We start from the raw sequence: 15,085 nt of genomic DNA, 5'->3' as shown, positions 1-15,085 counted from the left end.
TAGTTTTTATTTTGTGGTGAGACATTTGACGTTTTCTTACTCTTTAATTATTGATTATAAATCAGGGTTTGTTTTTTTTCCTCTGTGACGTATTTACATACGGGGACGTGACGCGCGCGCGCGCTCTGCCTCGTGCACAGGTTGTCCTCCATCAGCAGGTGATGTTATTCCTTTTTGATTTTTTTTCTTTCATTCTGATTTATATGTTCACGTTGTTGTCTCGGTTTGACCGATCGATGAATCCGCTCTTTGATTGATCACTGGTTGATGACGTCATGATTCCGTCTGTCTGTTTCTCGTTTTCCGTCCAAAAAACGTTTTTTTTTTTTGTTTTGTTTTTTGCTCCTCTGTGAGAATAAATATGATTTACTGTTGAAGTCGAAGGTTTTTCTGTCATTTTAAATTAATCTTTTAAAAAAAGAAACGAACGTTAATGTGTTTGATTACTGCAAAATGATCAAATCTGTACATTCTGAACCAGAAAGGTGTTTTCATTAAGGAATCGATCGTGGTTTTGTGATAAACGAACATGGAATGAGTTAAACTACAGCCGGACTCGGACCGATGGACAACCCCCCCCCACACACACACACACACACACACACAGTGGGGGTTTTCCTGACCTTTGACCCTGACCGGTGAGGTTTTCTTTTGCTGTAAATTAACTGAATTGAAAGGAATCAGGATCAAAGGCTGGATCAGATATCAGAGGTCGAAGGTCAAGACAAAGACTCTTATTACCTTTGTGAACTCTGCCAGTGATGGTGCAGAACAACAGGCTCCACCCACTGAGGGTTTAGTGGTCCTGGTTTGTAGGTTTTGCAGTTTATTGTGTCTTGATGTGTTTTTTGTTGGTGTTTTTATCTCCACCAGTGACATTGGAGGTGGTTTTGTTTTTGCCCTTTTGTGTGTTGTGACATTTTTCAGAGGATTCATATCCTGATAGGCAAGAGATGATTCAATTTTCAAGGTCATAGTCAGGAAAAATCCCTCATCTTTAACTTTGAATAATTCATAACGCAGTCAAAAAAGACTACATTTTTTTCCATATTTGTCAGCATTATGTAGGATGGTATCCTTTATCGACTGACAAATTTTATCCAGATCTGATCTGGATTGTGGATTTTGTGGACATTTAAATTTAATATTGAAAAGCCTATTTGGTGTACATTTTGCATTATATCTCAATCAAAAGCACCTCAATCACTGTACGTTTTCTCTTATGGATTTACCTACACCACCAACACTGGATGGAGGCTCCGGTTTTCTGCCTGTTTGTCTTCCAGTTATCAGTCACAAATCAAGTGCCAAAAAGCAGCGACATGTGCACAGCAGAGATAACCAATGTTCTGTGAAAATGATCTGAAAAAGAATTTAGAAACCTAAAAAACCTGACAACACCACAAAAAAATTCAAGTGCCTGAACTAAATACGAGGTCTGTTGGAAAAGTATCCGACTTTTTTATTTTTTTCAAAAACCATATGGATTTGAATCATGTGCACTTGCATCAGCCAAGCTTGAAGCTTCGTGCGCATGTGTGAGTTTTTTCACGCCTGTCGGTTGCGTCATTCACCTGTGAGCAGGCTTTGTGTGAGCAGTGGTCCACTCCTCTCGTCGGATTTTTATTGCGAATAAATGTCTGAACGATTTGGAGTTTTGCTGCATCAATTTTTTCCAGAAACTGTGAGAGACCTCCAGGTGGACACCATTCGGAAAATTCAAATGGCTTTCATGGACAATTTTATGGGGATTACACAGATTAAGGAGTAATCCAGCCAGTTTAAAGACCGCCTACAGCTGCTGAGAGCGCGCCACGCTCCGAGCGCCAATCGACAGGCTCAAACCCCGCTGAAACAACCAGATCATTTCCAACGTGAAGGCTTTGTTGATCCGGGATGTCGTCTGACTTTCACAAAAATTGCAGGAGACGTGGACATCAGTACTTTTTCGGCACATTCCACTGTTACAGGAGTTTTTTTCATGGAAAGAAAAGCGGACGGATGCGCCACGGAGCCGTTCATGGCGCAGCACAAAACCACGTGTTGGTCTCAGGACGGCTTTGAGATGGCTGTCGGTGGTTTTTCAGTCATGTGACTAACCGAGAAATTGTGGATGAGCCTGGACATGCCAGAACATGTCTTGTGAGGCTTCATCACGGCGTTGCTTTGCGCCATGCGGCTCCGTCCCGACGCGCGGAATTCCTCCGCTCCTCTTTCCATGACAAAAACTCCTATAACAGTGGAATGTGCCGTTAATTTCCAAAACTGGACGCTGTGTTTTATCCGGGACGTCCTCTGACTAGCACAGGAATTGCGGAAGACGTGGACATCAGCACTTTTTCGGCACATTGAGACAGACGTGCGGAGGAATTCCGCGCGTCGCGGTGGAGCCGCATGGCGCAAAGCAATGCCGTGATGAAGCCTCACAGGACATGTTCTGGCATGTCCAGGCTCATCCACAATTTCTCGGTTAGTCACACGACTGAAAACCCACCGACAGCCGTCTGAAAGCCATCTCAAAGCCGTCCTGTGAGACCAACACAGAGGTGGATTTGTGCCGCGCCATGAACGGCTCCGTGGCGCATCCGTCCGCTTTTCTTTCCATGAAAAAAAAACTAACAGTGGAATGTGCCGAAAAAGTACTGATGTCCACGTCTCCTGCCATTTTTGTGTAAGTCAGACAACGTCCCGGATCAACAAAGCCTTCACGTTGGAAATGATCTGGTTGTTTCAGCAGGGTTTGAACCTGTCGATCGGCACTCAGAGCGCAGCGCGCTCTCAGCAGCTGTAGGCGGTCTTTAAACCGGCTGGAGCACTCCTTAATCTGTGTAATCCCCATAAAATGGTCTCTGAAAGCCATTTGAATTTTCCGAATGGTGTCCACCTGGAGGTCTCTCACAGTTTCTGGAAAAAATTGATGCAGCAAAGCTTCAAATCATTCAGACATTTATTCGCAATAAAAATCCGACGAGAGGGGTGGACCACTGCTCACACAAAGCCTGCTCACAGGCGAATGACGCAACCGACAGGCGTGAAAAAACTCACGCATGCGCACGAAGGTTCAAGCTTGTCTGATGCAATCACACGTGATTCAAATCCATATGGTTTTTGCAAAAAATAAAAAGGTCAGATACTTTTCTCACAGACCTCGTACATCCTGCTGACATTTGATCACATCTAATTCAACAGGACTTTGACCTTGGAATTTTTTTCCAAGATAAAAATTTGTGGAATTGGAAACTGGTGTTGGTGAATGAACAGACTGAAGTGTACATAAGTTAATCTGTCTGTCTGTCTGTCTGTCTCTCTCGTTGTCTGTCTCTCTCGTTGTCTGTCTCTCTCTGTCTCTGTATCTGTCTCTCTCTGTCTGTCTGTCTCTGTCTCTCTCTTTCTGTCTCTCTGTCTCTGTATCTGTCTCTCTCTGTCTCTCTGTCTCTGTCTCTCTTTTTCTGTCTGTCTGTCTCTCGCTCTCTTTGTCTGCCTCTCTCTGTCTGTCTCTCGCTCTTTCTGTCTGTCTCTGTCTGTCTCCAGTCATGTCGGTGTCGCCCGCCCTCGCCGACCTGTCTCGTCTCTATCAGACGGAGTTCGTGCGGAGTGCCCGTGCAGTCGGCGTCCTCTGGGCCGTCTGCACGCTCTGCTTCGCCATAATTCAGGTGGTCATCTTGGTGCAGCCGTCCTGGATCGGAACGGCAGCTGCCCACCACCAGGGGGCGGGCCCTGCCCCGCCCAGTGGCACCCTGGGGCTCTTTGAGGTGAGCCCCACTCAAACCTTCCTTCCAGTCATCTTTGTGGAAGTACTTTGGATTAGTGTGCCTAGAGTGGCGTCAACTCATAACATGGTGCCATTTTGGTTATTGAGGATTTATTTCATTCATTTAAAAGAAAAACAGACAAGCAAAATTAACAAAACATTACAAACCATTGAACGAAAAGGAGCAGTTTGGAAGAACAAGTCTTATATATTCTGCCCCTTTTTTACAATACAATCTTGCAAAGCATCAGCAGTCGACATCATTGCATTTCTGTGACTTTGTCACATGCCACCGACTTCTTTCCTAATTTTAACCATTATTTAAAAGACTACATCCCTAATAGATTACATTTTAAACTTCAAACATTCTAAACATTATTAACAGATTACATTTTTGTCTTTGTCACAGCCCACTGACTTATTTCATAGTTTCATGCTTACGAAATACATCAAGTTTAATATGTTTTTTAAATAATTTAAGCGACCTTGATTCTTTGATTTCTTTGTTGAGGTTGTTCCATAATTTTACACCATTCACTGCAATACTCCGTTCCCCTTTCTCCTGTCCCACTTTCCACAAATCGCTGAGTGTCAGAGCCGAACTTTAATTTGTACCTCTGTTACTGTGCACGTCCAGACTGCTCGAGGATTTTAATGGAAATACATTATGATCGGACAGGACACTTTATCCGATGTGAGCAATGTGTATGTAACGGATTAGTTACAGTCGGGAGGTGTTGAACATCTACAGGGAATACTGAATCGGGACGAGCGCCTCATTAATGACTGGGTCTGAAAATTTTTTTCTGCCAAATGTATTTGATCCATTATCAAAATGTAATCTGCGTGTGCACTGCAAAAAACTATTATAATATGATGGCAGACAAAGCAGTGAAAGCAGAAAAGTGTCAAATCACAGCCTTTTGTGTTTGATTTAACAGGTGCACGTCAGGCTGCGGGTCCATAGTCTGAGCAAAGTGTGGAAAAAAAAAAACGGTAATTTTTTAATCAAGGAAATGACTCTGGTCCCACATGCGAGGGGTTTAATGGAAATACATTGCAATTGGACGGGACATTTTATCTAATGTGAACGAAAAATCTGCTGTACGGAATCCATTATATACGGTGTTTATTGCCTGGAAAACAATACAAAAACTTTGGGACTTTTTTGTCCAGTGACTGTGAATATCTGGTTTATTACGTTGACAGTTTAGGTGAGTTTTACTGTACATGGGACTGAACAATAAAATTTACCTCTCAAAGCTTTGATGATGAAGTCGCTTCCATCCCACACGACTAACTTTATTTTCCGATATTTGTTTTCTGTTCGGATCTGAAGGGAATCTGTACATCTTGAAGTCCTTGTTGTGTCTATTTGTGCCTCCAAATGCACAACAACCAGGCATTTCAGCGATAAATAATAAAATAGCTGAATTTACATGCAGACACATTAACAGCGAGCACTATTTTGAACCCAAGATGGCACCCTGAGCCACGTGACTGATTTTTTTCGACTCGTCGTGTCGCTGCTCTCTCTGTCGTGTCGCTGCTCTCTCTGTCTAGGCACACTACTTTGGATAACCACGCCCACCTTGATGTCACAATCACCGGTCTTCTGTCACTTAAAATTTTCAAGTTTGAGTTTAGTGTAAAACAACTGGTGGCCTCCAGGGGGCGACAACAGCTGTTCTGACCCAAAGTTGTTTAATTTAATTTGTGTTCTGATTGGTTAGAAAGCCGTCATGTGGTTTACATAATGCATTTACTGAAACCTGCACCACGCCAAATCCTGATCTTGGTCCACGTGTGCCGACAGGTGTGCGTGGAGTCCGATTGGCCTGTTCCCGAGTGCCGCGGCCGTCTGTCCAGCCTGTCACCCCTCCCCTCCTTCCAGTCAGTGGCTGTACTGGTGGGCGTGTCTTTGTGGGCAGTCTGGACCAGCGTCCTGTGTCTCTGCCTCTTCAGGTTCTGCAGCGCCGCCACCGTCTACAAGATCTGCGCCTGGCTGCAGCTCACTGCAGGTCAGGGTTCTCCTGGTTCTCCAGAGTAGTGGTACTGCCAGTACTAAAGGTACCATTAGTACTGGCAGTACCAGTACCAGTCGTGGCTGGTACTGTTGGTACTGCTGGTTCTCATGGTACTTGTGGTCCTGATGTGCCTCCTGGTGTGGGATGATGATGAATATTAACGAGCTACTGATATTATTTTCATGATCAGTTAATCCAGAAAATGATCAGCTGATAAATTGATTAGTTGTTTGGTCAATAAAATGTTGATCAGAAGACATTTACAACCCCTGGCAAAAATTATGGAATCACCGGCCTTGGAGGGTGTTCATTCAGTTGTTTAATTTTGTAGAAAAAAAGCAGATCACAGACATGACACAAAACTAAAGTCATTTCAAATGGCAACTTTCTGGCTTTAAGAAACACTATAAGAAATCAAGAAAAAAAATTGTGGCAGTCAGTAACGGTTACTTTTTTAGACCAAGCAGAGGAAAAAAATATGGAATCACTCAATTCTGAGGAATAAATTATGGAATCACCCTGTACATTTTCATCCCCAAAACTAACACCTGCATCATATCAGATCTGCTCGTTAGTCTGCATCTAAAAAGGAGTGATCACACCTTGGAGAGCTGTTGCACCAAGTGGACTGACATGAATCATGGCTCCAACACGAGAGATGTCAATTGAAACAAAGGAGAGGATTATCAAACTCTTAAAAGAGGGTAAATCATCACGCAGTGTTGCAAAAGATGTTGGTTGTTCACAGTCAGCTGTGTCTAAACTCTGGACCAAATACAAACAACATGGGAAGGTTGTTAAAGGCAAACATACTGGTAGACCAAGGAAGACATCAAAGCGTCAAGACAGAAACTTAAAGCAATATGTCTCAAAAATCGAAAATGCACACAAAACAAATGAGGAACGAATGGGAGGAAACTGGAGTCAACGTCTGTGACCGAACTGTAAGAAACCGCCTAAAGGAAATGGGATTTACATACAGAAAAGCTAAACAAAAGCCATCATTAACACCTAAACAGAAAAAACAAGGTACAATGGGCTAAGGAAAAGCAATCGTGGACTGTGGATGACTGGATGAAAGTCATATTCAGTGATGAATCTCGAATCTGCATTGGGCAAGGTGATGATGCTGGAACTTTTGTTTAGTGCCGTTCCAATGAGGTTTATAAAGATGACTGTGTTGTGTGGGCCGCCAGAAGAGGAGGTACTGCTGGCCCACCACCAGAGGGCGCCCTGTCTGGAGTGCGGGCTCCAGGCACCAGAGGGCGCAGCCGCCTCACAGGAGCATCCAGGGTGACAGCTGTCATGCATCACCTGCAACAGCTGTTACCAATCATCTGATCGGCAGGGGTACATCAGCAGGACGACGTCTCCACCTCTTTGCCGAGATATCGTTCTACCTGGAAGGTAACATTCTCAGCTAACTGTGTGACAGTAACCTTTTGTGACTTTTGTGCGTTGTATAACAGACTCCTTTTCCAACGAGAGGTGGAGGTAGTTTTCCTGCCGTGCGGATTGCTGGGTGCAAACGCGCCCACATTTAATTGTTTCTTTGTTCCTCGCCAGCAGTACCAGGTCCGACACGCGGAGGCAGTGGCCACCTGGGAATTCGGGACTTGGCGGCTCCAGTATTCCCGGGGTCTGGTGGCGGAGGAAATCGTGTGGTTCCGGTTCTGCTTTGGACAGACGTCTCCTATCTTCGAGCCTGCCCACACGACACCTTTTGTGATTTGGCTTTTTGTCCATTGTTGTAATCTGTTGTATTTGTTGTGCCCATTCACAACAGTAAAGTGTTGTTATTTGACTTCCTCCATTGTCCGTTCATTTGCGCCCCCTGTTGTGGGTCCGTGTACCTACACTTTCCCAACAGGATATCTCGGCCAACGTCATGGACCCCGTGGGGCGTCAACCGGCTGTTGAACGGCCAATGGAAGAGCAGGGCGCACAGGCGTCTGCAGGAGGAATGATCGGTGAGTTGCAGCGAATCCTCACCGCTTTTACGGCTTGGCTGGATCTGATGACCGAGCAGAACGTCCTCCTTAACCGCAGGGTGGAGGCTCTCGCTGCGCAGGTGGAAGCGCGCCCTCAGGGCGCTGCTGCAGCTCCCCCTCCTGTCGATCCTGTGTGCAACAGTGACGTTCCACAGGTCGTTCAACGACCCCTCCCACCTTCCCCTGAAGCATACATAAGCCCTCCAGAGCCGTACGGGGGTTGTGTGGAGACATGCGCGGACTTTCTTATGCAGTGTTCGCTCGTCTTCGCACAACGTCCCGTCATGTACGCGACTGATGCTAGTAAGATAGCTTATGTAATTAATCTGCTTCGCGGCAAGGCACGCGCTTGGGCTACAGCGCTTTGGGAGCAAAATTCACGGCTCCTTCTGATATATGATGGGTTTGTGAGGGAGTTCAGAACAGTGTTCGATCACCCAAATAGAGGAGAGACCGCTTCAGCCGTGCTGCTGTCAATGAGACGGGCGCCGGAGCGCAGCTGTTTATGCAGTCGACTTCCGCATCGCGGCTGCGAGGTCCGGCTGGAATAACACTGCCCTCCGTGCCGCCTTCGTAAACGGACTGTCGTTGGTCCTGAAGGAGCTCCTGGTGGCCAAGGACGAACCGCGGGATTTAGACGGGCTTATTGATCTCGTTATACGATTAGACAATCGGTTAGAAGAACGCCGTCGGGAACGAGACGAAGGGCGTGGCCGGGCACGCGCCGTCCCTCTCCCTTCCGGTTCCGACCGAGTTCCGCCCTCCCCACGCTCCACGGCCTCTACGCTCCGTGTAGTTACAGCTCCCCCTGCTGATGAAGCTATGGACACGAGCAGGGCCACATTTAGGGCACCAGATAGACAGAGGAGGCTGGCCCGCGGAGCGTGTTTTGTTTGTGGCTCAATAGAGCATCAAGTGAGGGACTGCCCCGAGCGGTTAAAACACCAACGCCCGCCCCTAGAAACTGGGTTAGGGGTGGGTCAAAACATTCACGTGGGACATACCCATATTGCCACACGACTCCCAGTTACAATCCTTTATGAGGATTTAACCCTGAAGGCCCCAGCACTGGTGGACACGGGCTCTGAAGGGAATCTGTTAGACAGCAGATGGGCCAGGGAGGTAGGGCTCCCTCTGGTGGCGCTTACCTTGCCTGTGCAGGTGCGGGCACTAGATGGCTCCCTACTCCCTTTAATCACACATAAGACACCACCAGTAACTCTGGTGGTGTCAGGAAATCACCGGGAGGAGATCGAGTTTTTTGTGACTCCTGCCACCTCCCGTGTGATTCTCGGTTTCCCTTGGATGTTAAAACACAATCCCCGGATCGATTGGCCGTCCGGGGTAGTGGTTCAGTGGAGCGAGACCTGCCATCGGGTATGTTTAGGTTCCTCGGTTCCTCCCGGTTCCCAGGCTAAGGAGGAGGTCAGAGTCCCGCCCAATCTAGGGACGGTGCCGGTGGAGTACCATGACCTGGTGGATGTGTTCAGTAAGGATCTGGCGCTCACCCTTCCCCCCCACCGTCCGTACGATTGTGCCATTGATTTGGTTCCAGGCGTTGAGTTCCCGTCCAGCAGGCTGTACAACCTCTCATGACCTGAGCGCGAATCAATGGAGACCTACATCCGGGACTCTTTAGCCGCCGGGTTGATCCGGAATTCCACCTCCCCGATGGGTGCAGGTTTCTTTTTTGTGGGTAAAAAAGACGGCGGACTTCGTCCATGCATTGATTATAGGGGGCTGAACGAAATCACGGTTCGTAATCGATACCCGTTGCCCTTGTTGGATTCAGTGTTCACGCCCCTGCATGGAGCCCAAATATTCACTAAGCTAGATCTTAGAAATGCGTATCACCTGGTTCGGTCCGGAAGGGAGACGAGTGGAAGACGGCATTTAACACCCCCTTAGGTCACTTTGAGTACCTGGTCATGCCGTTCGGTCTCACAAACGCCCCCGCGACGTTCCAAGCATTAGTTAATGATGTCTTGCGGGATTTCCTGCACCGATTCGTCTTCGTATATCTAGACGATATACTCATCTTTTCTCCGGATCCTGAGACTCATGTCCGGCATGTATGTCAGGTCCTGCAGCGGTTGTTGGAGAACCGGCTGTTTGTGAAGGGCGAGAAGTGTGAGTTTCACCGCACATCTTTGTCCTTCCTGGGGTTTATCATCTCCCCAACTCCGTCGCTCCTGATCCGGCCAAGGTTGCGGCGGTGAGAGACTGGGCCCCAACCCACCAGCCGTAGAAGCTGCAACAGTTCCTCGGCTTTGCAAATTTCTACAGGAGGTTCATTAAGGGCTACAGTCAGGTAGTTAGCCCCCTGACAGCCCTGACCTCACCAAAAGTCCCCTTCACCTGGTCGGATCGTTGCGATGCCGCGTTCAAGGAGTTGAAACGGCGCTTCTCGTCTGCACCCTTCTGGTGCAGCCCGATCCTAGTCGCCAGTTAGTGGTTGAAGTGGACGCCTCGGACTCAGGGATAGGAGCTGTGCTTTCCCAGAGCGGGAAGACCGATAAGGTCCTTCACCCGTGTGCCTATTTTTCCGCAGGTTGACCCCGGCCGAACGGAACTATGACGTCGGCAATCGAGAACTCTTTGCGGTGAAAAAGGCTCTTGAAGAGTGGAGACATCTGTTGGAGGGAACGTCCGTGCCATTCACGGTTTTCACTGACCACCAGAACCTGGAGTATATCAGGACCGCCAAGCGGCTGAACCCCAGGCAAGCCCGCTGGTCACTGTTCTTCGGCCGTTTTGACTTCCGAATCACCTACCGTCCCGGGACCAAGAACCAGAGATCGGATGCCTTGTCCCGGGTACATGAAGATGAAGTCAAAGCGGAGTTGTCGGATCCACCGGAACCCATCATCCCGGAGTCCACTATCGTGGCCACCCTCACCTGGGACGTAGAGAGAACCGTCCGGGAGGCCCTGGCACGAAGCCCGGACCCCGGAACTGGGCCAAGAACAAACTATACGTCCCACCAGAAGCTAGGGCTGCAGTCCTGGACTTCTGTCACGGCTCCAAGCTCTCCTGTCATCCAGGGGTGCGAAGAACCGTGGCAGTTGTCCGGCAGCGCTTCTGGTGGGCGTCCCTAGAGGCCGACGTCCGGGATTATATCCAGGCCTGCACCACCTGCGCCAGGGGCAAGGCTGACCATCGCAGGGCATCAGGACTACTCCAGCCACTGCCTGTGCCTCATCGCCCCTGGTCCCACATCGGCCTGGATTTTGTCACGGGCCTCCCGCCGTCCCAGGGTAACACCACCATCCTCACGATAGTGGACCAATTCTCCAAGGCGGCCCACTTCGTGGCCCTCCCGAAGCTCCCAACAGCCCAGGAGACAGCGGACCTCCTGGTCCACCACGTCGTCCGGCTGCATGGGATTCCAACAGACATCGTCTCCGATCGCGGTCCCCAGTTCTCCTCACAAGTCTGGAGGAGCTTCTGCCGGGAACTGGGGGCCACGGTGAGTCTCTCGTCCGGGTACCACCCTAAGACCAACGGGCAAGCAGAACGGGTAAACCAGGAGGTGGAACAGGCCTTGCGCTGCGTGACTGCCGCGCACCCGGCGGCCTGGAGTACCCATTTGGCCTGGATCGAGTATGCCCATAACAGCCAGGTGTCTTCAGCCACCGGCCTCTCCCCTTTTGAGGTGTGTCTGGGGTATCAGCCCCCGTTGTTTCCGGTGGTTGAGGAAGAGGTCGGTGTGCCCTCGGTCCAGGCCCACCTACGGAAGTGCCGTCGGGTGTGGCGTGCCGCCCGTTCTGCTTTGCTAAAGGCCCGGACGAGGGCAAAAGCCCATGCAGACCGTCGGCGGACCCCGGCCCCTGCGTATCGGCCAGGGCAGAAGGTGTGGTTATCCACAAAGGACATTCCCCTCAAAATGGACTCCCCCAAGCTACAGGACCGTTACATCGGCCCTTTCAAAATCCGTAAGGTCATCAGTCCAGCCGCAGTGAGGCTTCAGCTTCCGACCTCACTGCGGATCCATCCTGTGTTTCATGTGTCCCGAATCAAACCACATCACACCTCACCCCTCTGTGCACCGGGTCCGGCGCTGCCTCCTGCCCGGATCATCGATGGCGAGCCGGCTTGGACGGTACGCCGGCTCTTGGATGTCCGTAGGATGGGCCGGGGCTTCCAGTATTTGGTGGACTGGGAGGGGTACGGTCCCGAAGAACGCTCCTGGGTGAAGAGGAGCTTCATCCTGGACCCGGCCCTCCTGGCCGATTTCTACCGCCGCCACCCGGACAAGCCTGGTCGGGCGCCAGGAGGCGCCCGTTGAGGGGGGGGTCCTGTTGTGTGGACCGCCAGAAGAGGAGGTACTGCTGGCCCACCACCAGAGGGCGCCCTGTCTGGAGTGCGGGCTCCAGGCACCAGAGGGCGCAGCCGCCTCACAGGAGCAGCCAGGGTGACAGCTGTCACGCATCACCTGCAACAGCTGTTACCAATCATCTGATCGGCAGGGGTACATCAGCAGGACGACGTCTCCACCTCTTTGCCGAGATATCGTTCTACCTGGAAGGTAACATTCTCAGCTAACTGTGTGACAGTAACCTTTTGTGACTTTTGTGCGTTGTATAACAGACTCCTTTTCCAAGGAGAGGTGGAGGTAGTTTTCCTGCCGTGCGGATTGCTGGGTGCAAACGCGCCCACATTTAATTGTTTCTTTGTTCCTCGCCAGCAGTACCAGGTCCGACACGCGGAGGCAGTGGCCACCTGGGAATTCGGGACTTGGCGGCTCCAGTATTCCCGGGTCTGGTGGCGGAGGAAATCGTGTGGTTCCGGTTCTGCTTTGGACAGACGTCTCCTATCTTCGAGCCTGCCCACACGACACCTTTTGTGATTTGGCTTTTGTCCATTGTTGTAATCTGTTGTATTTGTTGTGCCCATTCACAACAGTAAAGTGTTGTTATTTGACTTCCTCCATTGTCCGTTCATTTGCGCCCCCTGTTGTGGGTCCGTGTACCTACACTTTCCCAACAGACTGCCTGAAGAGAACATGTACATTTCCACAGTCATTGATGATATGGGGCTGCATGTCAGGTAAAGGCACTGGGGAGATGGCTGTCATTACATCATCAATAAATGCACAAGTTTACATTGATATTTTGGACACTTTTGTTATCCCATCAATTGAAAGGATGTTTGGGGATGATGAAATCATTTTTCAAGATGATAATGCATCTTGCCATAGAGCAAAAACTGTGAAACCATTCCTTGCAAAAAGACACATAGGGTCAATGTCATGGCCTGCAAATAGTCCGGATCTTAATCCAATTGAAAATCTTTGGTGGAAGTTGAAGAAAATGGTCCATGACAAGGCTCCAACCTGCAAAGCTGATCTGGCAACAGCAATCAGAGAAAGTTGGAGCCAGATTGATGAAGAGTACTGTTTGTCACTCATTAAGTCCATGCCTCAGAGACTGCAAGCTGTTATAAAAGCCAGAGGTGGTGCAACAAAATACTAGTGATGTGTTGGAGCGTTCTTTTGTTTTTCATGATTCCATAATTTTTTCCTCAGAATTGAGTGATTCCATATTTTTTTTCCTCTGCTTGGTCTAAAAAAGTAACAGTTACTGACTGCCACAATTTTTTTTCCTGATTTCTTATAGTGTTTCTTAAAGCCAGAAAGTTGCCATTTGAAATGACTTTAGTTTTGTGTCATGTCTGTGATCTGCTTTTTTTCTACAAAATTAAACAACTGAATGAACATCCTCCGAGGCCGGTGATTCCATAATTTTTGCCAGGGGTTGTACTTCCAGAGACAAAAAAAGTTGTCCAATAAACCAGAAAATATTCACATTGAACAAACTGAAGGCATCAAATGAATAGATTATCAGAACAGTTATCAGTTGATTGAATAGTTAATTAAAAATTAATTCTTCTGCAAAGGTGAATTAATTTTCCACTGCTGAGAGACAACTGACAACACAGTGGTCTCTCTGTCTGTGTCTCTGTCTCTCAAATTCAGATTGTTCTCTTAGTGTGACTGTTTGAGATCAGTATTGTCAAAACAATAACAAAGTTGCAAAAAAATGATAAATAATTCAATCATTTAAAATGTGTAAATGCCGTCTGTCGATGAGGGCGGGTCGGCTGTAAATTCAGTCTGTCGATGAGGGCTTGAATCCTGTCATTTAAAGATTTTGCTTAGTCTCTGTGGACACTTCTGACTCTTCTGTCATTTTTCGGGTCCTAGTGTCTCCTGTGTAAATTCTCGCCCCCTCAGGGTTCTGTTTGGCTCTGGCATGTCTCCTGTTCCCGGATTCCTGGCAGAGTCCGGAGATGCGAGCTCTGTGTGGCGAGGCGGTGAGTCCCACTTTGGCTCTGGCCTGTATTGATTTGTTTGGTGCCGTATTGATCCATCAGGATCCTCTGTTGCTCTGTAGGTTGCCAGTTTCTCTTCGGGGAACTGTTCGGTCCATTGGGCTTACATCCTGGCTATCTTGGGCGTGCTGGATGCCGCCATCTTGGCCACGCTGGCCTTCGTGCTCGCCAACAGACAGGATGCTCTGCTGCCACCTGACACCAAGGACGGTGAGGGAGGAGCTGTGGCAGAGAGGCGAGACTAAGTCACTGTGATGTCTCTGCAAGATACAAATCAACAACGGTGTTGCAGCGACATCACAGTGACTTAGTCGTGCCCCTGGGGTGTGACATACACGAGGGCGGAGCTTGATAAGTATTGATGTTTGACTGTCACATCTCTGCAGTGACCACGGGCCTGCTGATGTCAGCGTAGACGAGCAGGGAAGCTCCTGCTGTTGTGTGCTGCTCCTCCTCCTCCAGGAGCATTTGTTCTCCTCTTCCAGGAGCAGCTGTTCTCCTCTTCCTCCTCCAGGAACAGCTCTTCTCCTTCTCCTCCTCCTCCAGGAGCACCTCTTCTCCTCCTCCTGATGAACCCCATCGTCATCAGAGGTCCAAACTTGACAGAATGTTGCTTCGGTCATTCTTTTTTTGACAGAAAACAGTGTGAAATCATCAGCAAAGAAACATAAATACATAAATTAGGTTTTCGCCTGACTGCATGTTGGAAAAATCCACCCAGAATGCATTGATTTGTCAGCGTCCGGTTTATTTTTCCAGTCAGCTGAATTTCTGGTCTCGTTTACAATGTTTAATTTTTATGTGTGTACAAGAAAGTTGTGCAGGTTTATCCATTTTTGAGTGTAAACATGAAGGTTTGGAGAGGAAGTGATATCACGTTAGCGACTGCAACAGGACAGCTTAACAAGGTGTTAGAAACATCTATGTTAAGCAGCTTATTGACTGTTTTTGGACAAATTAAAGACTCAAAAGACACAAAGGCC

At 48.6% G+C, this 15,085-nt stretch overlaps 1 protein-coding gene across 1 annotated transcript; it reads left to right on the top strand.

Moving 5' to 3' along the window:
* Positions 1-98: 98 nt before the first annotated feature.
* Positions 99-14,618, top strand: lhfpl4b (LHFPL tetraspan subfamily member 4b). The gene is made up of 6 exons (XM_034171567.1): positions 99-158; positions 3,532-3,752; positions 5,568-5,772; positions 14,005-14,084; positions 14,165-14,312; positions 14,489-14,618. Exons 2-6 carry the CDS (start codon positions 3,534-3,536, stop codon positions 14,515-14,517), a joined length of 681 nt encoding a protein of 226 aa, XP_034027458.1. The 5' UTR covers positions 99-158; positions 3,532-3,533; the 3' UTR covers positions 14,518-14,618.
* Positions 14,619-15,085: the final 467 nt, after the last annotated feature.

This window comes from Thalassophryne amazonica, chromosome 6, assembly GCF_902500255.1.
Source record: "Thalassophryne amazonica chromosome 6, fThaAma1.1, whole genome shotgun sequence".
In the NCBI taxonomy this organism is placed as follows: Eukaryota; Metazoa; Chordata; class Actinopteri; order Batrachoidiformes; family Batrachoididae; genus Thalassophryne; species Thalassophryne amazonica.
This window is presented reverse-complemented; position numbering and strand designations above follow the sequence as displayed.

Excerpts from the sequence above, each read along its gene's own strand:
- lhfpl4b (XM_034171567.1), top strand. The coding sequence starts at position 3,534 with ATGTCGGTGTCGCCCGCCCTCGCCGACCTGTCTCGTCTCTATCAGACG. Across the intron at positions 3,753-5,567 it reads GCACCCTGGGGCTCTTTGAG|GTGTGCGTGGAGTCCGATTG; the intron begins GTGAGCCCCACT and ends GTGTGCCGACAG. Across the intron at positions 5,773-14,004 it reads CTGGCTGCAGCTCACTGCAG|GGTTCTGTTTGGCTCTGGCA; the intron begins GTCAGGGTTCTC and ends TCGCCCCCTCAG.